The sequence below is a fragment of the Geospiza fortis genome, unplaced genomic scaffold (genome assembly GCF_000277835.1).
Source record: "Geospiza fortis unplaced genomic scaffold, GeoFor_1.0 scaffold203, whole genome shotgun sequence".
Classification (NCBI taxonomy): Eukaryota; Metazoa; Chordata; class Aves; order Passeriformes; family Thraupidae; genus Geospiza; species Geospiza fortis.
The window spans coordinates 2,824,787-2,850,672 of NW_005054385.1; the positions used below are offsets into that span (position 1 = coordinate 2,824,787).

At 35.9% G+C, this 25,886-nt stretch overlaps 1 protein-coding gene across 1 annotated transcript in view; it reads right to left on the reverse strand.

Moving 5' to 3' along the window:
- The window catches only part of KCNN2 (potassium calcium-activated channel subfamily N member 2), a 70,459-nt gene that overhangs the window by 11,266 nt on the left and 33,307 nt on the right, over positions 1-25,886 (reverse strand). The window contains exons 3-4 of the mRNA XM_031060564.1: positions 14,776-14,917; positions 1,837-1,947 (exon numbers count right to left, since the gene is read on the reverse strand). Of these exons, the coding sequence (XP_030916424.1) occupies positions 1,837-1,947; positions 14,776-14,917 (253 nt within the window). The remainder of the gene's footprint in view (positions 1-1,836; positions 1,948-14,775; positions 14,918-25,886) is intronic.

Below are 25,886 nucleotides of genomic sequence, written 5' to 3' on the forward strand. Positions count from 1 at the left end.
CCATAAAATGTTAAAGAGTACCTACAGTTCCCTCTTTAGGCCCTCCAAAATTTTCAAAGATACTTAAAAACATACAAATAATTTGAATGCAATCTCAATTAATGACTGAATGACTAGGATACTTAGAAAGAAAAATTGTCCTAATTATTCATCTTTATTTTCTCTCCTCCAGCTTTACATCATGCCAGTAACTGCAGTGTCAAAGCTAAGTCAATGGCTAAGACATTGCAGAAATGTCATGCAATAGCTCGGCCCAGGAACAGCCTCCCTCACCTTGTCCTGTCTTCACTGAAAGCACAACCATGACTTAGAGACGTCCTCACAATCCCTAAGTAGCCCTTGCACTCCTGAAAAGTATGGCTATCGTCCGGCTGTGAGGAAAGATCCCCAGAATCTGCATGATTTGTGATCTGATGTGCATCTTAGATTTGTTTGCTTGGCTCACTTTTCATGTGCTTTGAGTTTCACAAGCTTAAAGCTTTGTTTAATAAAGGATTAGACTAACATTGAGATTTATATGAAGAATAGATGAACAAAATAAACTTCAAAAGGCATAAATAAAGACTAGACTCAAAATCTGGCCAATCTCTGAGACACATTTTGGCCTCAGCTGTCAGATAACACTAAAAAAGTAACTATGTTATGAAAGGACAAATTATTTCCTGTGGTCTAGTATCAACAACACTTTAACTGACTGCAATAGGAATGTAAATCAACAAGCACAGAGAGACACCTTGTCAGACACCCTTTATACCTATATAGGAATTCTCTCCTCACTCATCCTTAAGTCTCTCCCTGCTGTGACTCCTTAGAGGAGATACAGGCTGTTAGTGGTGAGCAGCACAGAAATGAGAGCCAGCACAGGCAGAGCAGTGCTCTGAAAAACACAGCACGTGGGGACAGGACAGGGCTCTGTGCAACACAAGACCCGCAGCAGTGCAGCGCTGCATTGCTGCATGGAGCTGTGCTGGGGCAGCCATCCTCCTCCTCCTCCTCGCCTGGAGCAGAACAACTGTCTCCATCTCAGGCACCCACCACTAAAGAGAAACTCTGCTGAGTTCTGCTGAGCTGTGATTATAAGCACCTTTGTCTTCACATTGGCTCTTCTTAATAATGAAAACTGAACAAGTTGAGTGGACTGTACAGTTACTACTAATTTTCTTGCTCCCTCAACACTGACCTGTTTTATTTCAGCAAAGGACTTGTATTGCCTTGTTTGCTGCATTTTCTTTCATTTAAAATATTTCAATACCAATGGCTGCTATTTTGTGAAAATTAGTTTCTTCTAAAAATAATATCTACAAATATATTTCAGGGTCCTTCAGAACTGTGTGTCACTAAATAAACCATACGTTATGTACAAAACACAGTTGGAAAGACTGCCTCACTGTTATTGTTCATATGTTGCAACATATGAAAACATATGTTGTTTTCTTAAGAGCATCTCTCATAGCTTGAAATTTTTGTTTTTATCTGTCATTTCACCTATTTTAGCTACAAAAAATATTTTTTCATATGCTGTGCAAAAGCTTTTGGTTTAATACAACAGTCTAGTTTCACAGCACTTAACTGCTAATTAACTAATTAACACCAAATAGCTTCCAGTTACAAGGGCCCTCTATACAATATTCTATACAAATCCTTAAAATTTCCTGACAACTCGCAGTTGTCCTCAATTTAAAGGAAAACTCAAGGCATCCAATTTCTAATCTTTCAAAACAAGACCCATGACAAGGTTCAGCAAGGATACCAAGAAGGAGACTACTTAAAAACAAATGCAGAAATAAATTAATACACAGTATTCCTTTTCAGTTGTGAATATAAAGGGTGACTTACTCTTTTAGTTAGCTGGGTGTCCATCATGAAATTATGCACATGTTTTTCAGCTTTGGTAAGTTCTAACTTCCTTGCCACCACAGCTACCACCAGTGCAGTGCACCCAGCACCCTGAAAACAATAAAACAAACCCCCAAGATGTTACTACTGCAGTTTCCAGATTTTTAGAGAAAGTTTCTCCTTTCCTGTAGAAGTATGGCAAGCATCAGGTGATTCATCCCAGGTAAATACAGTAAACATACTACAGCTGTTTCATTTCAGAGTATTATGACAAGTCAGTATTTACAGGCTGGTAAACTATTAAGGCACGAAAATAATTAGTGAGCAGCATCACTTAAACGTTCAGTTGTTTTTTTTTACCTGCAGGGGTTGAACATTTCCCATTTCTAATGCATAAACAAAAGGGGTGATAAAAACAACTTTTTAAACCCAGCAACACAGTACTCTGTTCTTAAAAATTTTCTCAAGGTTATAACAACTGCTAAAGAGGAAATAAGATTAGATTAGTATTTAGCACACACACACACACAAAAGAAAAGTTTCTTAGGATTTTCTGCAGGGCCTAAAAAGAATAGTAAAATTATTATTTACTTACTTTAATATATTTTCCTGTTGTTCTGAGTCCTTCAGTGATCTTTTCCTATATTATTTCTGCTTATCTTATTACCATATAAAATAGAACATACACTGGACCATATCTTCAAAACTTGGACAGAGAAAATACCAATTTTTGAATTCATGCTGTGTATATGTATGCACATGCATTTATACACATTGACATGCATGTGCACAACAGGCAAATTCCAGAAGGTGCTTGTCTCTTTGGTATGACAGTGGCTTTATCAGCATCACAAATACAAATGCTTCTTTAATGGGGCAGGTGAAACAGAAAGGAGGCCAAAATGAGCCAGGTAATAAGCAGCGTCAGTTTTATACACCTAGAGATGTCATTACCTTTACACTATTTATAAATTCTGCTGCTTTAATATTTTAATAAAAAAATTCTTACAGTTTCTTTAAAAAAAGTATAAATATCTCATTAAATATACAAAGCTACATTTAACTTGCAGGTTCATTCCAATCTAGCTCCTACTCACTTGTGTCAATTACTCTTCAATATAAAGCAATTTCTCATTGCTTCTCATTGAAGCTTAGCACATTTTGATTCACAGAGCTTTCTTCTACTCATTCTGTATAAATTTATTCTCTATCCCCCACATCTATAACTGCCTTACCCTCTCCAGAAAATCCAGAAGAAATCTCAGAATTTAGCTTTCAAAATACAAAGTACATTATTAAAAACATAGAGACTGCAGAATAAATTAACTAATTGGAAACCCTTTTTCCACACAGAGTCCTTAAAAAACGGGATCTTGTCTCTCTGTGTACTTACGGAGGCACACAATGAATTCTGTGAAAGCCTTGAATTAATAATTTTTCCATTTCCCTGGTAGATTTTTCCAAAAAATCCATCCAATCCTCATCTCATTTTCTCCAGTTAGTTCTCATCTACCATCCTCAACAGCTCTCAGCATTCCTTCAAATAAGGCCCTCATAAGTTTGCTGCATTTCCTGCATGTTTCCTGTCCTCAATACTAAGTCTTTGTTTTTCTCCACCTCTCTGTTGTCCACTCTTGTGATGACAGAATTAATGGGAATTTACTTGAAGTTTTGTTCTCTCCATGACTCAAAATGGTGCTCTAAGTTCTTCTCCTTCTCAAGACCCCATTAACAGTTAAAAGGAAAGAATACAGCCACAGCTTAAGGCTAAGCACTTCAGAAGCCCACTGAGCCTCCACTGGGAAGAGGACAAGGGAGAAGATGCTCTAACACATCCTACCTCCCCAGAAAACACAGTGCTCTTTAGGTCTTCTTCCTGTCGAGGTAAATGCTATTACGCAGAAGACCTCTATGTAGGCAAATAAATTAATAAATTACCCCATATAATAGCAAGGAAATGAAGATAAAAGCAGACATCTTTCGGTTCAGTATGTCAGGAAAACCAGGGCCAGATGTTGATTTAATGACATAACCAGAGTTCTGCCTGCTCAAAGCTAGAATGGAAATGAGCTTATCAATACAGAGCCCACTGGCAAAAAAACACCTATTTAAGAAACCGTCAAAAAGGCTAGAGGAATGGTGGCAGGCAAAAGAGCTTGCTTTGAAGCAAAATCATTCCAGACTTTGTGATTAAGGCATTCTCAATGTGGCACAGCAGCTGTAAGGGCCAAATGCTGTCAAAAGTAGGAGTTTTATGTCTCACATAAAATATACTGCCTGCAGTGTCACAATACTGTCACTGGTGAGCTGTGACAACCACCTCTACGGTGTATATGCACTGCTATCTTCCTCATCTCCAGAACAGCTTATTGTGATGGCAAGGTACTCTAAATTCAGTTTAAACCTCTTCGTTTTGTGGTATATGATGGGATCTCAGGACATGAACATGAGTTCTTCTAGTGTTTCTTCAGAAGCAGGCAGTATTATACTACCTGCGTGTTTACATTTCACAATACTGTGAAGGAGAAATAATCACTCATAGCAGCGTCCAACAATGACTAAAATTCCACTTAACCTACATGATGCTAATTAATATTTTATGTTACAGCAACCTGCAGTATTACATGGCCCCCCTAAAGAGCTCAGCATCCTTAAAAATACTCATAAAGTGAGAATTATTCAAAATTGCAGAAATTAAATAGAGGAAATATAGTTACTTTAAAAAATTGTAGCATTATGTGCATGATACTTGACATATTTTTTTAATATGCTGATTCATAGGAAAATCAGTAGATCAGCTTATTCATCCAGTTCATTATATCACTACTATACAAGGCATCAGCTACTTATTTATTAAAATTGCTCAAACTAAGTAAAAGCACTAATAATTATTTCATCTGCAGGAGGAGTTTTCTAGAGAATAAAATTCTACTAAGCCTTATATTTGATTACTGTATAACTTTCAACATAATTATTTTTATCCAGTTTTGAAGTAAATAATAAAATCAATCTTTGCTTCCAGCTCTTGTTCAGGAGAACTATATGTAAGATGAAGAAAATTAAAAAGGCAGGACCATATATATTTTCAGGTATCAAACCATTAATCAATTCTATCTGGAATTCACACTCCTTAATCAGCAGCCTGACCACCTCTGCATTACAGAGTTATTGCAGTGTGGTTTGGCTTGGTAAGCAGCCTGGTTTTAAGGGCACTTAGGACAGAAATTATTACAACACATGCAGTGTAAGCAAATTGATCAAGCCAAGGCTAAGGTCTGACTACATGCTCCACTTAGTGGAAACAGGTAATAACAGAATTAGCCATTCATTAATTTGATGGTGTTCAAGTACTCTATGATCAAGAATTTGCCAGCAACCACCAGTTTTAAAAGCTGATTCTGATACCTGAATTATTCTGTTTTCTAGAAGGCGTGTACAAGCTGAATGAAATTATCTACTAAAGCATGAGAGGCTCTTAAAGATCACAGATTGAAGAATAGGCAAGATTACGACTCCACTGATGAGCTGAGCAATGCCTATTTCCTGTTTGCAAGGATCAGAAGATGAAGCACATGAATTTAATCCTGAACACCCAGTATTTCTTGCTTGATATGAAGTGCAGCATATTTGTCTACAGTAAAAGCAAGAAGTCTGAAAATAAACATATCCACTGTCTTCCACCTAAGCAAATCAACAAACTCTGGACTTCACAGTGGCATCAGATCTCTGATGGTGATTGTAGAATTTGCACTTATGAGCAGTACAACCTTCAGCATTGGGTTCACAACCATTTACACAGGACAGAACTTGTCTTGATTGTCAACCTATTTAGCTATTGTCCCTTATGAAAACAATTTGATGTGACTGCAAGCAACTTGAGGACATTCTTTGTATCTTTAATTCTAAATATGCTGCTCCTGTTAAGGACAAAGAGTGGTACCTAAAGTTCAAATGCTCATGCAGGTACGCAAGTCTGTGAAAGCCTTTCTCCTCTCTAGCCCTCTTTGATGCCTAGAATCCAAAGTGAGTTTCCCTGATAGAAATGCAAGTGGAAGTGCATGTTGGCATTTTACTCATATATGGTTAGGCAGTTTTTAAACACTAATAGGATAATAATTTTCTCTGTTACATAAATCTAAATGATGACTGATACACCTAAAAAAATGAATGGAAGGATGGATTAAATTGAGGGGGAAAAATAATGTCATCAGGCATTATTGTCAAGCCCATGCTATTTGAAAAGCGAAAGAGAAGAAAGATGAAATTAATTGTATTTTAAATTATACTTTAAATTTAGCAAATGAACATGACGTGAATTTAACTTAAACGTGACTCTCAGAAAAAAGTATGACTATTACTTGGTGTTGTCTTTCATTTTACTTACAGGTGTCATAAATTGAAACTTTCCCTATTTTCTGCACAGTCTCTCCTCTTGGCACTTAGTCCTGAATTATCGCAAGCTTTCTTTCAACTGCTTTAACACAGCAAATTATGTTTTAGACACATCAGGCATTGCTGCAATGGTTATTTTCTTTGCCTGTCATTCTTAAAATGTTACTCTGCTCTGTGTTGATGTAGTTCCTTCTCTACGGCATCGTATACAGAACATTTGCCCTCAGTTGCAGTATTTTATGACTCCTCAGGGATTTCAGTTCTAACAAGATCTTTCAGACAAGATTCTTTGCATCACCTATTTACTTAGTAAAAGCTCCCAAGAAACATATAAATCTAATATATAGGGTTTTTTTAAAACCTTCCCCTTTTTGTTTAGGATTTTACTTACTACAAAGCCTAGCAAAACCAGTGAAGGTATGTCAGATTCTGGTATGCCAAGATGACTTCTACTACCCTACATAATTCCTCCTTGTTTCCCATTCTATTTGCTCTATGGGAATGGTAAACTCATCAGTAACTTGGACTATGTGTTTCTATTCTCTTTATACAGCACTGGCATCAATAGGATCAGGAGTCCTGAAGGGCTACAAGAATATAAATAAAAATTAATAAAGGTGGTAGGCCTGTATTACCCAGTTATAGTATGTACATCACACTAGACGTGACTTTCCCTTTCTCTTGTCAAAGTCACTCATCAATATACTTACTACATGCCAGCTGAGATGCCTTTTGCTGTCCAACCACAATCCTCTGTCCTCTTCACTTTTGCAATCCACACTGAGCTTTCTGCTGATATCAGCAGAATCACCATATAAAAGCTGACTAACTAAAAGTTACTACAGAGGATTTTACATTACAGTAAACCACACCTGACCCAACCATGGCAGCTGGAAGGAAAAACCTGGTGTTTTCCACAGCACACAATGAAAATGTGGCTATGGAATCTGGATTCAAGACCATGCCTTTACTACCATCCACAAGTGCTAGGACCGAAGGTTCACACTGCTGCAAGACAGTGATTGCAAAACTGCAGGGTTCAGACTTCAAGGGCAGTCTAGCATGTACATCTAACATTATTGTCAAGGCCCAGTTTTACTGACAGCCAGAGAAGCTTTCAGCTCTTCAACCAAGGGTTTATCTAAGGCAAATAAAGCTTAGCACTGGCTCCATTTTCAGTTAGAACTGAAAGCAGCAGTTGGTCAGTAGAGAAACCCTGTTGTCCTCTAAGTAAACGCCTCGGGCATTGTCACTTAGTTCTTTTTTTGATAAGGTTCTGAAATACCTTCAAAAGACTACAGTGAATTGAGTCCCTCCTGCAACCACCTGGAGGGTGCTGCTGGTGAAAAGGGAAGCAATACTGTGTGTCAGTGCCTCTGTTGAAAGTCACCTGGCATCTTTGGTTTACTGGACTGGAAGTGAAGTGCAATCTTAAGTGGCGTAGGCGTCACAAAAATGTCCTGCTATACTTGCCTGTAGCTGAAAGAAGGCAGTTGCCACATTTCTTGCTCACTTCTCTTGGGATCCACTGAGGGAGAGAGAAGGTGCGCTTTGCAGACATATGGTTCTGGTGGGAAATTTAGCTCTGCACCAGAAAAGGCACAACATTCCTCCTGCTGCTCTGCATAAAATGAAAATCCTGTAAGAATTTAAACAGGCATTTTGTTCATTTGGGTCTCTCAAAGGTGGACATATATGACCACCAGGGAAGGGGAAAAATTTTTTTAAAAAAAAGTTGCTTGAAGTAAAAAAAAGCCCTCCGAAACAACACAGGCAGAAGCTAGGGAAGTGGTGGTGTATAAATGTGGGTTTGTATTTGTCTCTGTTTACTGGGGGAGATGTATAACCTTGCAAGATTGAAATAAAATGAGTAATAGGAGAGGAACTATGTTATCTCACCAAAGAGTGATCTAAAAAACCTTTGCATTATTTATACTTCCATGTATTCAATACCTGCCTGGCTACTATTGTTTTCAGTGGCGTTTGTCTGCATCACATCTAGAATTTTATTGCAACATTTAAATTTCTGATCTATATAGGAATAAATGAGCAGGTTTGTTTACTTCTAATTAGTCCATAAGGTTTTTGGTGATGTTGTGAAAATAAAAATTATGAAGACCATTAGAATGTTATGTATAAATGTGAAATTGATTAACTAGAATCACACATAAGAATGGGTATTCATAAGTGAGGGTGAAATAAACTTCTTGAGAAATGAAAGCTGGGTACTAGGAGAGACATCTGAGACAACATAGGACATAATGATTTATAACATGAAGATAGTGTCTCTTCTACAGGGGAACCTATAAAGGACTGTAGTGTTAAGGAATGTAGTGTAAATGACTGTAGACTGTCAGAAAAATTCTGAAAATTTTCAGAATTGTCAGAATCCCCAACAATTGAATATGCTCTGATGACTGGGCTTTTGGTAAACCTTCAGTGGTCATAACAGCTAAAACACTCCTGGACAGTTTATCCCAAAACACATAAAAAACTTTTTGCTGAGCAAGGGTTGAAGTCTATTTTCCTTAAATGAGCAGGCTTAACAGCCTATAAGGCTGATGGGAAACATCACTTCAATAATTCAGGATGAAAGCTACCAGTGATGTTCTTGTTCTTCACCTGTGTTGCAAATACAAAAGTTTCATGAGAATATGTGTAAAAGTATACAAAAACTGCTGTATTAAATCTAAGGTTGTGGCAAATGAAATTACATTTTCTTAGATCAAAGAAGTTTTGCTGCAACAGTCATCAGCTGTAGTCATACCTACGTAAACAATGAAAGCATGAGACAACTGCTTCTCATTCCAGCCAGGAAATAATTGCCTTTGAATTTACTGAAATGCATCCATAACTAGACCTTAGTGGGAAAAAGTTCCTGTGTCCTCTGACACTTCAAAAATTTCTCTGCTCTACTGGTACAAACTAAAGACCTTCTGAAGAAGTCTTTTTCCCTTAATTTTTCTAGTTTTGAAAGATGGTGAAACCTTTCAAGAGGTGTTGTTTACTCAAATGGAGTAAAACCTCTGCCATTCCCTCACTTTTCACCCTCTCAACCACTGCTTCAGGGATCATGTTTTAAAGCTTCTCAACTTGATTTTGATAATTTATCATTCTTTACTTCAGCTAGAAATTTCATTCCAACAAGCCACAGACATAAAATAATCCCAAGCTACCTTTCCTCCCTACCAAAGTTACCATTTTTGCAATTTGTTGTGCTGGAACAACAATAGTGGAGGAGCTGACAAATTTCTCAGCAGCCCAGCTTTTAATAGCTTTACACCTAAGAATGCAGGCATCCTTCACTGTCTTCTCCATATAAAATTTCTGCTCAATATGTTGTCTACTTAGGTTCTACTATGATAGAAGAAACAAACACAGTCTGTTCTAAGTCTTGATGTCACTTATATTTACTACTGAATTATCAGAATCTACTGAATCACATTCTAGCATATATCTGAGACATGGACCCAAGATGCGATCAATTTACATGGAAAGCTTTTCATATTTTCTGTACTCTCAGAGAAGTAAAAACTGAACAGTGTTCTAGATGCTTGAGGTATCTTTTTATCAACAGAATGATGCACCACAGTGCTTTAACTTGATTTGATCATACCTTTTCAGCTTTTAAAGTGTAATTCAAAATAAATTTCTATATTTTATAAACCATTGTTTCTCTGACACACTACGCAATTAAACACCATAAACGAATGTTTTCATACAATCGCACATTTTAGACATTATTATGCACAATGATTTATGACCTTTTTGTATACTATCCATAAAGTTCTATAAAATAATTTCCATGCTTGCTCGAATATGATGTTTACCTTATTTTTTCTCTTTTTCAGGACTCATCCCAGAAGACATGCAAACAATGTTAACTACGCAGTTAGAATCTACTTGTTTTTCACCTCTTTTTTCTTACAATCTAACAAATAATAAATTTCAAAAATAATACAGTTCAGATTTGCTACTCAAAAACAAATAGGACAGTTAGAAACTGCTACTCTAAGTGCCACATTCCTATGTTAGATAGTTCTCTGTATTTGTTGGTAAGACCAGGCTGTCTACAATTACCATTTGCACAAACATCACAATTAAGCCTTAGATGAAGAGTCCTCTGTTCTTAAACCAGAAACACCTCATCCTCATCACTTTTTTCATGATTCATAGGAAAGAAACTGTGATTGTTTAGAAATAAATGCAGACTTCCAAAGGACACAAAACCTTCAGCATGAGAGGATTTAAAATGAGATATTAATTTTTGATTCACCATTTGGAACTAATAAAAACTATTGTTCCTAAAGCCAGATTCCACACACTGACTTCATTGCAACTACTCTGATAAGAATATTTCATCTGCATGAGTGGTCTTCAAATACTGTAGTTAAAAGATGCTACTTAAAAGTTTTCGCAAGGAAAAACTCAAATCATGTCCACAGCTATTGCATACATTTAAGAAACTTTCTGTATTTATTTGGTTCTTTCCGAAGCCTAATAATCTCTTTGAAGTTCATTTCAACAAGAGAAGCAATTAAAGTATAATTTCCACATTAGCAAAGCAGACACTTGAAAAAACATCTATTTCATTTAAAGAAAAATTCATCGAGCTATACCAAACCTACTGCATCCTGTGACAGGACAACTGCAATTCATCCATTTTATTTGCAGCAACATAGTTTTGGCTTACATGTCTGCTTCTAACTGTTGGTGGGTGGCTTTGCAGGAAGATTCTGCATCATAAACTTTGCATCATACAATAAAAGCACCACCTCACCACATAATGCTGCATCTAAAAGGAAAAATGTCCTTCTTAAAACTTGTAACACGTCCTTGTATTTGCAGTCAGAAGAATTGATTGCCCTTGTTTTATCTTGTGTAACTGCAAAAACTTACAAAGGTCTGCAAAAGTTATCCATCTCACAGTCCATAATTATGAAGCTTTCCATATCTTCTCACACTCCCCCTTACCAATTTCAACAGAACTTCTTTAAATTTTTGCTAACTTCATTAATCTCCTTATAAAGCAGGGAAAATTTTGCAAACCACTCCAAGGCCCAAAATGCAAAAAGCCATTAAAAAAGTGGAAGTGCTGCCTACACAAGCAGCTCCACTTAGAAACCATACAAGGACAGCGTTCCACCTGTAGCTGAGATCACCTTGCTGATGAGCATCTGAGAGATCTGACTGGATGGGCACTGACAACCGGGCATGGCAGTTCCCGTAAGCAGAAAACATGCAAATACAGTACACCAACAAGCTGCACAGCATGGCAAAAATGCCACAGGTCTCCCTCTTTCCTCTCTATCCTGCTCTGAGAATAGTGACAGCAGCTGTATGTGCATCCATCCAACACACTCTTCCAGACCTACCTAAAGTACACAAGTGGCAGAGAATACATTTGCTTTCAATTTATAGCCCAGCTGGCCCACAGTCCACTACTGCTGCCTAGTAAAGTTTCATTGGAAAAACACAGATTGGTAATTGAGTTGAGGCACCCAGTTCATTTCACTTGCTTGACTGTAAAACATCTCTGCATTGGCTCCTCTTTGTAACATGCTGTGTCAGTATTTTTATGAAAGTTTAATATATTTAAGTGCTTTGCAAGATCAAAATGTAAATGGTTCCTATTTTTTCATTGTTTGCTTTTTAGTTCACAGGATTGGGTTTTTTGTTTGTTTCTTTGTTTGGTTTTTTGTGTGTGCTTTTTTTTAGTTTGTTTGTTTGTTTTTTGGTTTTTTTTATTTTATTTTTTATTGTTGTTGTTTTTTTGTTTTATTTTTTTTTTTTTTCCAAATTTCTCTAATACATTAATCAAACTTCTTTGCTATCTTACTGTCAACAATTCTCAAGGCATTTTTCCTTTTGGTATAATATGAATATGTGTAAATATTTTCCTATTTTCCAGCAGTGTGCATTTGTAGAGTTTAAAAGGTGTCACTTTACACCAGTGACCTAAGAGAGCAATAGTTACAATGTCAATCACCAACACAATTTGGTGCCAACAGCAGACTGCACAAAGTCCACTTCTGAGGCTGGAGTACAAGGCAGAACTCAGCCTGAGCACTCCCATTTCCATTGCACAGAAAGCAACTCCTGAGGCAGAAGTAGGAAGGTAGACATGGCACCAGGGTCTACCTTCCTACTTGATCCCTAGGGATCAAGACACCAAAGTAGGCTTCCTTGGGCCACCAGTTCCACAAAGCCAATATTAATTCTTCAGCTGACTGTGTAACTACTCTTGTATTCACAAGTATTTCTATTTATTCCCCCTACCATCCATTTTACTAGGGACCTTACCCAAAAGCAAACACTCAGCAGTATTTGGCATTGATCACATTAATCCAATGCATTTGCTGCTTCAGATGCTAGCGAATTACACTTTACCTCTTAAAACCAAATATATATTTTTATTTTACTAGATCCATTCAACAGTTACCTTTGTGTGTCTTTTAATTAGATCATCAATTGCTCCTATTGAAATAAAAATCACTAGGTCTGTTCTTCTAGAATTTTATATTTTCCCCAAAAAACATTAATTAGTTACTGTACAAGTTTCAGAAGAGTAATTGGTTTTAAAGAATGATATTCAAGACCTGTAAACTTTTTGGTATTACAGGTTTGTCTAGAAGATAGTTCATTATTATATTTACTGTGCCATACTTCATCCTCCTCAGGTCCTTTATAAAATCAAAACAAAACAAAACAAAAGGCAAGTACCAAAAAACCCAGAATAATTCCAGTATCTGACTTTTTCTCATTGTTCCATGTTTTTTTATCTCAAAGATTACTTTAATGTAGTTAGTGGTTAGGCTTTCTATTGTTTTACCTATCATAACACAGCAGCTACTTGGCTCAGTTTTTTTTGTTAAGAATGCTTTCTGTCTCTGCAGATGTTTATTCCAAATTCATTACCACGACATCCTGATTGGAGCCTTTGCTCTTCCAAAGCTGCTGCAGAACTTATAATCACTAAAAAAACCCAATCAGACACATGAAGGTATCATGTATACATTTTACAAATCTCCCAGTTGTGAAAAAGAGATGCCAATGTTCGAAAACTGTATGTATAAATCCATACTTGGCTTTTCCATGGAAGCAGTGGAAGTGGCTTTGTATGAGGATTCTATCAATTCAGCAATCCCTGCCCTGCAAGGTGGCAATAAACACTACTTCTCCATCCCTTTTCCTAGTGAATTTATGTCCACATTTCATTCTCTCTGGCATCAATATCCAACGCAGAAAGGAGCAAAGGTAAACACCCCAGAAGATGGCAGATTTGAGCTCAGCCAAGAGCCTTTAAAAAAGCCCTGTGAGTCCTTCCTCTGCTTTTAGCCTGTACCTTTCAACTCCACTGCAAACTCTGTAAATATGCATTTACCACCTTTTGCAAAATACACTGGAAATCTTTATCAATCTTTATCAATAAAGGTCAATAAACTGAAACCTACCAGGTTTTTTTAAAAGATTATTTTGAAGCATTTGTAAAAAAAATCCTTAAACCTTACAAAAAAAAAAAGAAAGTTTTTTTTCTCTCTGGACATAAAATGTACACTTATTATAAACGAATCTTCTATCAACCTATCTGCTCAAAAGGGACAATACTTTGATACCATTTGCTTTCAGCCATAATCCCAATATAGCTGTTATAACAGAGGCAGATTACTTATACATGAATTACTTATAAGCAGTGGAAAAAATTCAGAAGCAAGTATGTATCTTATTGTTGCATACTGTACATACATGACAATCATTCAGCCTTTCTCATTCACAGGGACGTTTACACAGAATTTGGTACAAATAAGGGTGGCAGAGTCCAGAACTTGTTTACATCTAATTTACTGTAGATATCTGTAAATTTCCCAACATTACAATACATTGCCTTACTCCCTGCCCAACCTTGACCAAATGGTGCAGTACAAAGAATTAAAAACAGACATGAAATACACTTAATAAATATATATTGAGCATGCACAACTAACAATTGCTGCATGGTATCAATGATAGCAAAAGGTCTTACTGTGCGAATAGCACAACATAATTCCACTTAAAGCAATGGACTGCTATGAATAATATGTTATTAGACTCATAAGAAATAGTAGAAAACTATGCTCAAACAAAAGAATTTTAAGAATTTAGCCACCATTATGTCTCTTTGTGATTAATTTTAAGAAACTCATAAGAAATTAAGAAATTCATAACTGAAGATCCGTTATTAGTACTGGTCCAATTATACATGCCCAAAGATCATCAAGATGTTATGATATCTCAACATTTAATGGAAGACTTTACTGAGATTTCTGAATTATTTCAGGGTGCAATTTGTTTCTCTGTATTTCATTACACAGCTGCTAAATTTTTGCTTAAAGAAAAAGAAAACTATTTTATTACTAGGAATGAGAGACTTTGGGTATGGTCTGATTAAGTATATCCTCTACAAGACAGCAGATGAATACTTCTTTATGACTACCAAAAGTTTTTGGCTTAATTTCAAATTAATTAAAAGCAATCACAATCTCATATCCAGTTAACAAATTCACTCACCATGATTCCAGTAAGTAAACAGACCCCTTTTCCACAGTATGTATTTGGTACCATATCCCCATATCCAATGGATAGAAAAGTTATTGAAATCAACCACATTGCTCCAAGGAAATTGCTAGTAACATCCTGTTGGTCATGGTATCTGAAAAGAAGAAGAAAACAGTTTCTTTATCAAGAAAACATTTGTTAAACTATTGTGCTCTCTGAAAAAAATGCATTGACTGGTCCATACAACCATTTTTGTTACAATCTCATCTTAAAAACAGCTATAAGGAATTAAATATAACTCAAATACAATTACATGAGCAGTAATGGATCAGAAGATATAAAAATAACACCAGTAGTAGAAATGGTTTATAATTCAGTATTTGGTTATTACTGTAAAGCAGCAGAAATCAATTTGTTTTTAACATAATCTCTTCGCCAGGGGTACAAGTCCTGGTAATGCTCTGCAGTAGCATAAGACACCAGAATACCACAGTTGCTGCGGTCTGAGGCAAATATGAGTCAGAAAGGGTTGTGTGCACAACCAGACAGCAGAGTATATCTTCATCTCCTTGGCCCGAACGCAACTCTATGATCAGAAATCCAATCCTAAAAGAACACATAAATGCTGACTTAGACAACCTGTGGTCTTCTCTCTCCTTCTACAAGTTCAAGGTAAATAAAAAGTATGCCATTGTATTTCTCACCATCAAAAGATGTTTACCTTAAAAATAGCAAAAACTCCCTTTAGTGTTTAGTCAGCTATTATGTGATATTTCACAATGTGCTGTTTCTTGACTTAGTTTCAATATTATAGTAGAATATGGTCATTTTTCCTTTCTAAAAACTGCCAAGTTTAGATAAATAATCTTGTCTTCACATGACATATATACTGAATAGAAGGTGAAGATACATTTTATGTTTAAAAACTTGTTGTCACCACTCACTCTGTGATGGGAAAAAAAAAAGCCTAATAGCCTAAAGTAGGGTGGAATTTTGCTTCCTGGACAGGGCAGCCCTGCCATAGAGACTATCTGCAGCAGCCACTGCAGACTCAAGGTTGCAATCACCCCTGCAGCTGCTGTGAAGCCTCAGGGTAACTAAATGCTGTTAGGTTCCCCAAGGGTATTATTTTAGCCAGTCCCTAAATCTGTGTCTCACAGGGGGTCACAGAGGGCCATTTATTTAATTAGTTCACAAATCTGTAAACAACCTGCTTCCCACAACTGAAATAACTGCTTCTGTTTCCTTCCTTTCCGGACTGCAGTCTCCGTGACGGACCAAGAATGCAGAGCAAGCACAAAGGCACTCTCAGGAAATTCCCTGTTCTCACACTTGTAAGATATTCACCATAAATGTCTGCAAAATACTATCTTCAAAGTCCCACATATGCTCTGATGATTACAACAACATAAAAGCTCTTTGACTGCCAGAGACCACAGCAATCACTCCAATCAAGTCTGTTCCACACTTCACCTGGATTTTCCTCTCTCCTGGCGTCAATGTTGTCTCTCACATACTTTGTGCAGATTTTTCTGTTTTGCCTAGAACAAAAGCTAGAAAAATGCAGTAAAAGCCCATATTTGGAGGTCCTAAGGACATCAGCAATGATAACCACAACAGCAAAAAGAGTTAAAAAAACCCGGCAGATTTAGCTCATGACCACAGATGTTTGCATATAGCAAACCACAATCGGACATTGGTTTTTTTTCTAGACTGCACTAAATGTTAGGGATTTTAGTCTCCACTTAACAATCGTAGCAAGCAACAGCTGTGAAATAAATATATAGATACAGAGAGAGAAACACATTTGTCCCATCTAGGAGGCAAGAAGAAAGCCTATGTACCTACCATGCTAATCCCTACAGAGTATAAAGTAAGAGATACGATCCATAGGGTCTGGATAAACTTCACAGAAGGATACTAAAGCTACAATACATTCTAAGGTTAGCAATTCAGGCAAATATTAAGAAATGCCCACACAAATATTTATAATACATTTCTTTAATGCCTCTCTTTGGATTTTGAACCTAATCATTTCCATGCTTCATATGACTGAAAACAGAACATTCAAAGACAACTCACTAAGTTCCAGAAATAAATAACCCATAAGAATATTAAAACTACTTTCTTAAGTCTTGAAGAGAAAGAGAAGAGAAGAGAAAATGGGAGTCTTTATCTGCTTATTCTCCTTTACCCATGTCAGAAAACACACAAGCCAACCTACACATAGGTTCTTTAAAAAAGGTGACATAAATTTTAAAAGGCACATCAGAAGTTTTACAAGCTTCATCGGAGACATGGAGACAATTAAGCTTCCCTAGATGAACTATTCATTAAAGCTATCTACATCAATATCTGTTAGCACAATGCAAGGACCTTTTTCAATGTTTCCATCCTAGTTGTTAGGTCAGGCGTCCTGGATTTCCTATTCAGAGTATTTCACCTAGTTATGATTTTAAGGCTATAGTTCAGCAATCAAATGTTCCATGTTTAATTTAAAAATCATCACCAGTACTTATTAATGAATATACTGTGATTAAGAATCAAAGGCTATGGGAGGACATGAAATAGTTGCAGTTATTGCTGCAACTGCTCAAGCACAGTTAAGCATGCAAATTACATAATTTGCCTAATTTAATATTACAAAAAAAACTAAAAACTTTTTCTCTTGCAACTGTACATGGAAAGTTGAAGGGCTGACTTCTCAAGTTAAAAATCTGTAGGTAAAATTGAGACAGTAGAAAAGGGTATCACCCTCATGATAATCCTGTAATTTCTTTGACATATTTTTAAGCAGGTAGTTTAATCTTGTCTCATATATTTTGTAACCTCACTTAAGATTTTTGAATCTCTGTGGTTAGCAGCTCTGGTACGTGTCTACATCCTTTGGATTTTCGTAAGATTACTGCTGTGTCAGCAGAGATTTCCAAGTACTTTATAAAGTCATTAGGCACCACTATCATCTGGGACTCAAGCGTGAAGCAGGAAAGTTAGGACAGTCTTCTGCTACCCTGTGTCCACAACCAGGTAAAAAAAATATTATTATATCTGCATCAAAGCAGGAAAAGCAGCATCTTAAGAAAGTAGTATTGCAGAATCTTTATTTGTACAGTCATGGAAATCGCTAAAAACTAACATCAGAGGCATTTAAATGACTTTCTTTTGAAAAAGGGGAAAGAAATCAACCCACTGCCCTTAGACATGTTTTCAAAGCTATCCCAGCATCAAAGAGTGAACTTCTCCATTTATGCAGGGAATAGCAAAATGGTCACAGCAGAAGTTAAACATTCTCATGCTTTTCTATAAGAGCATCTCTAATGTGTGGCTCTAGAAGTCACCAGAAGACCACATAAAAGCCATTCCTACAACAGTATCTTTCACCACACCACTGAGATTATCCCCAGTAGAGCCAATTCCAGGGGACATTACAGAAAGCAGAAAAGCCAACCACACCAGCACTGGAGCAGAGCTGTCTTCCTCTCTGTCAGTAATCACAAGCCACTACAAACATCTCCTCATTCCAGCTGGACTGTGAAAGACAGCTTGGGTGTAACATATTCCAATATTCAACTGTAGTTTTCCCAAAGTACCAATTCCCTTTACATCTGAAACTTCTGAAACTCAACAGGAAAACACTTTGCCATGAAAAGCAAGGAAACCTGAAAGCTCAGAATTAAAGAAATAGAAACAAAGATTTCTTTTCAGTGAAGAGTTTCTCACAAAGCAGAATCTTGTCATTACCAACCAAATTCCAAAATGGAAGCTTTGTTGTCATAAATTCTTATTTATATAAAGGTTTTTATTTATGTATTTGTTGTATTTTTTAAATTAGTCATGGCAAATATATCCATGTAAATATTTAAAGCCCATTATTCTTAATCAATAAAAAGTTGGATAAGAAAGACTGTGAATCACTTGAAGATAAGAAGTAGTATTAAACTGTATTAAAACTGCATCTATATACCGTTTGATTTTCTTGATTACACCCAGCCTCACACAGCCGCAGAATAAAGGGTCATTTAGAAAAGCTATGTATTCCTGCAATGTACAAAAATCATTGGCTGAAGTCACACAGGCATAAGAATTATTTATCACACTTCTTTTCTAATAAGGGATATGTCAGCAGGCAGGCAGTGCTGCAGCTGGAACACACTATTCACCAGGCAATCATCATCCTGTGAAATACCACCATCCAGTTCTCACCAATCAGCATATATAAGTCTTGACACCACTCTAATTTAAACCAAAAATAGCTGAATGATTATATTTGTGAAAAAATAGCACGGCTCAATTCCTTCTCAAGCCAAACTGAGTGGGAGTTTTACAACTCATCTCAGAAAAATATAAATATATTCCTCAGGCAACAATACTGCAGCAGCTTTGTTTGTCAAAGAAATATTTCAAATTCTTTATCAAACAGCAGTCTCTTTCTGCTTTCACTGTTAGTGTCATGATTTCAGTACTGCTTCCCTTCCCTGTTTGTATGTGATGAAGTTTCATTCAATTGGTAGAACATCTGCTTTTTATCTCCACATAATCATCACAAATTCACATCTGGACATCTAAGACACATTCATCTTAAAAAGATTAATAATAAGTAATGAAGTATAACATTAAGCTTGACCACCGGTGCATTAATTCACACTCAGCTGTTCCAATTCAGTTACTCTTGTCTCCATGAACAGCCTCTGATACCTTTGCTATTTTTAGTTTTGCCTCCTTGAACAAGTCAAGGAAAGAATTAAAAATTATTGAAAAGATGACCATTTCTGCTGCTTTTACCATAATCAAGGAGAAAGCCCTGGCAATGACAATTCAGGCTGAGTTTTTTTTTTTTTTTTTTTTTTTTGTCAAACGTTAAAATCTTTTAGACTATTAACAGCTGGAAACAGGCTTATCCCAGTAAATCAGAAACTTGACAAGGCTCTGTTGAGAAACTGATTGATCTAACCACCTATTAGAGCTCCCCCACAGTATCAGACCATTCTGTTACTGTCTTTTTAGTCTCAGTAAGATGGTTAGTACCAGCAGCATTTTATCTGTGATGATAGCAGAGATGTCTTTGTACTCCTTCTCCCTCCCTCCTTTTTAAAAGAAAGGAACGAAGAATCCATAATGGCACATGGAAGGAACAGTGGGGATGACTCCAAATATCCAAAGTCAACGGAAGAAATTTTGCCTGCCTTGATGGGCTTAGGATCAGAAGGGCAGCTTGGAAAAATGTATGCCACTCCTCTTTTTCCTAACACTGCTGTTGATGTCCTCCAAATATTTAAGAAGAGCAGCAAAAAATTTTCTTGTCACAATAACTGTTTAATGGAAGTGCAAAACACCACAACAAGTGCCTGCATTTCAAACATTAGCAGTTGTGAACCCAATCAAAAGTAATGGGTAAGAGTCAGTTGACTGGATTGCTTCTACCACAGCCAAAAATGTTCATGATTTTTCTGCTAAGAGCATTTTCAGGCTCTTTACAAAAAGCTAATGAAACTAAGAAATGTGAAGTATTCTATGTAATTAGCATGTTATTTGATAAGATGAATGAAAAATATAATCTAAAATAAAACAAAAGGACATGAGGAGAAAAACCAATACAAAATCAGATGGGTGAGATAGTATGTTTTAAGAAATTTTTCCATTATTTTTAATATAAACTATAGTTTAAATATAAGGGTAAAGACATAAAATTACTCCTAGCCTCTGTCAGATAGCCACCCATAAATGCTTCAGCAACAGATAACCCACTAGTACAGAATAAGAAATAAGAATTAAATGCCATTTTTACTAAGGATGCCAAGCCTTTATTTGTATTCCACTGGTGGCAGCCTTGTCTTCAATGGTGCGGTAAAGAGCTAATGCTGTGCTAAATCACTATACCTGTGAATATTTTCCATCTTTCCAAGAGAAGCCACACAGTTACAAGAAAAAAAGCTGCTGAAGCTCCTTAAAAGTACCTGACCATTTTTTTTTTTTTAAATGTGCTTTCAATAATAGTGTTAAGAATGTTAAGGAGAATCTGTTGAATCAATTCTGTAAGTATTGGGAAATTGGGAAAGGTTTAAATTTGTGACAGACAGCAATCCACTAGAAAGAATAGAAGTAAAGATAGGAAAGCTCAGTATCAATGTATTAAAAAGTAATCCTGCAAATAAAGTGGTGACTACTGCTTCAGGTCTTGACTATGTGAAAAAAATAAATGTCTCTTATCAAAGTTTCTAGAGAGTTTAAGGAGAATTTTTTCTTGCCTCAATTAAGAAATGCACCCACCTCTCCTCAAGCCCCAGTTTTGGTACTTATCCCCCAGTACAGGCATATTCTTACTCCCACTGTGTTCTTTTCAGCAGTTTCAAGCTATTTTGTTCCTGCAGTGGCATAACTGAAGTTGTGATTTGTTGTGACTCAGCAGAATAAAGAATATACCTGAAGCAATTGGAAGGCTGTACAAAAAGTCTTGAGCTTTGACTACAGATATGTTTTTTTTAAACACATAATATTACTGTTTGAAAAACAATTAGACACCTAAACATGGCTCATTTTAATGAAGTTAAATGTGCACAACGGAACAGAATGTAAGGCATAGAGGAATACTTCTGTATCTCCCAGAGGTGAAAGCTGGGACTAACAAAGGTTCCATGACTGATTCTTCTCATTTCAAAAACTTACAATAATTATTCTGTGTACAAAATTCTGCTTAATCTTAAGTATTTGGATGAACACATTTCATTATATTCACACCGTCTTCCTTCAGAAAGATCTATCTTCATGTTGCAGAGCAGGGTCAGGAATTCAGCGTTTGTCAGCTCTGTTTCTTTACATTTGATAATATTCTGTCACCAATAAAAAGAGTTTGCACGCTCCAAAGGAGGGCCTTTAGATTTTAAAAACTCAACTCTCTAGCCTTTCCCAGTTTCTATATACACATCCAGACTCTGCAGAATAACTAAGCATGCTTCACATAACTCAAGCTTTAAGAGGCAAAATCAGACTCTAATGGTTGATATTAGTTGCTGGATCAGGAATAGCAATCAGCACCAAAACAGTATGGTATGAAAAAATATCCTTACTCATGGACTTTGGCACATGTATTACAATGTGCTCTGCAATTCCATAATCACATGTGACTTTTTGGTCTTCACAAAAAACACATTAGTATATTTTCCAATGGAAAGCACAACTGGTCACAGCATAAAATACCTCACTGGCATAGCATTTTTAGCCTCATTTTTTTTTGGAAATGAAATATCATGTTTTAATTTTTCATAGCTCTCTGACAGACTCTTTGGATGAAGTTAAGATTTTTTTTTACAGCTGATGATTATTTTGGTGGCCTTCACTTTGTAAGATCTCAGCTCCCAACTTCCCAGTTTGATTAGCCTGTATGCCCAAACCTCTGGCTAAAACCCAAACTCATAGTCCTCTATAATGACTCGCATGTTTAAAAATAATTCTCTTAAATTAGACATTAAAAAATTGCATAACACTGAAATTCTTCATTTTGCCAAAAATAGTGGCATATCCGAAAGAGGCAAAATAGCCCCTTAAATGCATCAGTACCCATACATGAAACAACATGGAAAAACTTCTTAGTGAGCAAGCAATACATCAGGCTTTCCACAAAGCACAGGAAAAATGAGTAGTTGACACCCTTTTATTACTTTAGCTTAGTGAGGAGAGCACTGACCATGGGGAGTGAACTTGTTGTCAAGCTCTTCTTAAGCACAAAGCTGATTTACATCAGCATCTTCATCTCACTGTTCTACCTGTTAGTACACAGGCTGTCAAAGTATCTAAGAATATGTTTTTGAAGCTATTTGAATTTGAAATCAAATTTAAAATGACTCTTTAATTCAGTGGAGAGACATACTGTCTGAAAAGCTTGAGAAAAAAGCTGATAAAAGGAATGTGTATGTTAAAATCGTTGACAAGCCACACTTTGAGTAAACATTAACTCTGCTTTGAAAGCAAAATTCAACAAGTAATCCAGAAAGGACAGTGACTGCAAACACACTAACTATGAGAAATAAAATCTGAAATATCCAAGAGCTGCTCCTCCTGTAGTTCTGTATATTATTTTTATCATAAATTGTTCTGTAAAGTAAGCTACTATAAATATGCAGTTAATGTGATATTAAAATATATGAAAATGGAAGAAGGAAACTGAAGCGAGATAAGCAAGCTTGAGGGAAAAATCCTGTTTTTCAATACTTTTTAATCTTATTTTAAAAGGCATGCCTGCATATTTATTTATACCCATATTTTTCACAAAATCTAATCACTAAAATTTGTCAATACAATGAGAAGGAATTTTATTTTTAAAGTTTGCTTTGCTTTAATTTTTTGAGGTCTGCAAAAGCACTGGCTAAAGCTGTGTTATGATAGAAATATGAATAATTCAAAATCAAAGAGTTTCTTAATGAGCTCTGCTGTGAATCATTGATTATATTCACTGGCAACTAATTCTAACCCTTCTAAAATTCTCCCTTATCTTGCATTTTGCATTTCCTCTGGAGATACCCTGTCACTATTTTATACCTGAACCTCTCTCAGAAGGAGGAAAGATTTTTTTTTTTAATTGAGATTATCAGAATCAACTGATATCTAATGATTCTGAATTAGTTTTCTGAAGAAAAACTTTAGAAGTAAAGTTTTAGAAAGTACAAACAGAATTAATCACAACAGACTTTAAATGAAACATAACTTTTTTTCTGACATAAAACAGCAGAACAAGGTAAAAGTTAGCCTTTTATGGAAGGAGAAAACAGGAGGAGGTGAAATTACATAGCAAAGATTGTGCTGAGTTCTTAAAAAATATTTTCTGGCAAATGGAGCATTCTGAATGCATTTTTCTCTAATGGAACTAATTTACCGTCACAAAATTGATTAGTTCTGTAGCTGATGTATTACCTTCAATAAAAAGAACTGAAGCACAAGCTCATGGTCATAAAGCCTGCTGGTTTGGGGTTTTTTGTCCAAAGTTCACTAGGATATCAACAATTTTACCAACATATGCAAGTTCTCTAATGTAATGGACATTGGGAACAGATGACTAAAATAAATTAAAATAAATTAAAATAAAATAAAATGAAATTAAATGAAATAAAATAAAATAAAATAAAATAAAATAAATAACATGCCAATAACATGCCAATTCCCTTTCCTTTATAATTGAAAACATAATACTGGATTCATCAAAATGTATGTTCTGGATAAACTGGAGAATAAAACTGGTTTAAATAGGACAGCAATTTACAAATACACATTTTTAAAAATCTAGACAGAATTAATTTTGTTTAGATCATAGCAGAAGCCTGCAGTCAGTCCAAGTTTCATTGAGGTCCTCAGAACTAGGGACCAGTTTACCACTCTGTAGCAGGAACACTGATGCAGCTATATACTTAAATCAGCCAAATTGAACTTATTATTGATTAAATTTTAATTTATTTTATAAAAAGGAATGACTGTATTTACACTTTAGCTTCTGTAAGTCACTGCTTGAAACTAAACTGAATATTTCTAAAGACAATTCCAAAGCCAATGTCTGTATACTTTTGAGTCAGCTGAAAGTTGTACCAGATCTCACTAACAGTTCATTAGTAAAGTATTGGGGACTACACCCTTAATGTTCTGAAGCGTAAAGTATAAAAAAATAACCATGGATTGCTGAGTGGGAAAAGAAACAAAGAAAGCACTTGCAACAAATATTTCCCACTTACTTTTTACATATGAAATTTCAGCATAAGATTGTAAATATTTAAGGAAAAAACCCCAGGGTTCTCCCTTTTGAAATTTTGTACTCTTTGTCAAACCAATCAGAAGGCTAGGAAAATTTACTAGGAGTAAATTTTTGTGATTAACGTAGAGATGTTCATTTAGAGGGATTGAGAAAGGTTATCTACACAGAAGACACTCCTGTGACTCTTTCACCATGTCTTACAGCAGACTCAGCTCACACGGACCAGCTACAGGATGGACTTCTGCCACAAGGCCCTCAAGGGAAATGCAAGTTGAGAGAATACCATTATTTCAGATAGGCTAGAAATAATGCAATAGGGCTACATGTAGTACTTTACTCTGGCGTGGTAATAAAGGAACACCATCCTCATTTGCTTATACAGACCTCTGCAGTGTCACATTTGAAGACAGATGTGTTGCCCACCTAAATGTAACCAAAAAGAAAAGGCTTAAGAGACCTTCACCATAATATGTTAAATATGCTAGATGCAATTATGGTTTTCTTTGCTCTGTTTTAGGCCTTGACATGTTGTCACCAAATTCTGTCATACTGTCAGTGTAAGATTATATGTAGTCTGAACCTTGCACTTTTCTCCCCCCCCTTAAGTCATTAAAAAAGAATAAAATTTGATGTTTTGCTTGTCAGACAAAAAAACCTTGCATTTTCAATCTGTTTTCCATTTGTTTTCAGTACAGAATAACTTTTGTAGTGATCATCTTCATTTTAATGACATTTACCAAAAACAAAGGATCTTGTACTATTTTCTCTGAAGACCATGAACATGACAGAACACTTTCTAATGATAGTTTTTTTTTACCAAAACCATTTTGTTGCCTAATATCTTGGCCTTCATTCAAGACTTTCTGACTGCATTTTAACTGCTTTCAATGAAGCACTGAAGAAAGAATGAAATTCTGTGCCCCGAAGGAACTTAGGCAGATGACATTAAAAAAAAAAAATCCACATACTTTCACTCTGTTTTTAATGGAGGGGAGTACTCTGGTTGGTGTGGCAGCAGAACTTACCTTTTGCACTATCTACACTTGAAGCATGTGTCTTAGAGTCTGTATGTAAAACATGTTGGAAGAGTCCATTAATAAACCAGAAATTATTTAATGCCTATTGTTTACACCACTGGCAAATTCTATGGAATCGTACAGCAGATATGTGAGTTATCTATGTGACTTTCATCCTTCAACTCAGTTCCTTGGTCCAGATGTAAACAGGCAAGCACATAATCAGGGACTATGCTTAACTAAGAATGTACACAGTGGGAACACTCAACTTTGGGACTGCTGTCTGTAACTACACTGGCTTGTTAGGAAAACTCAATTTAATTTTAACTCTTACTAATTATTCTTTTTTCAGAGTGTTTAATGCTTCATAAAGG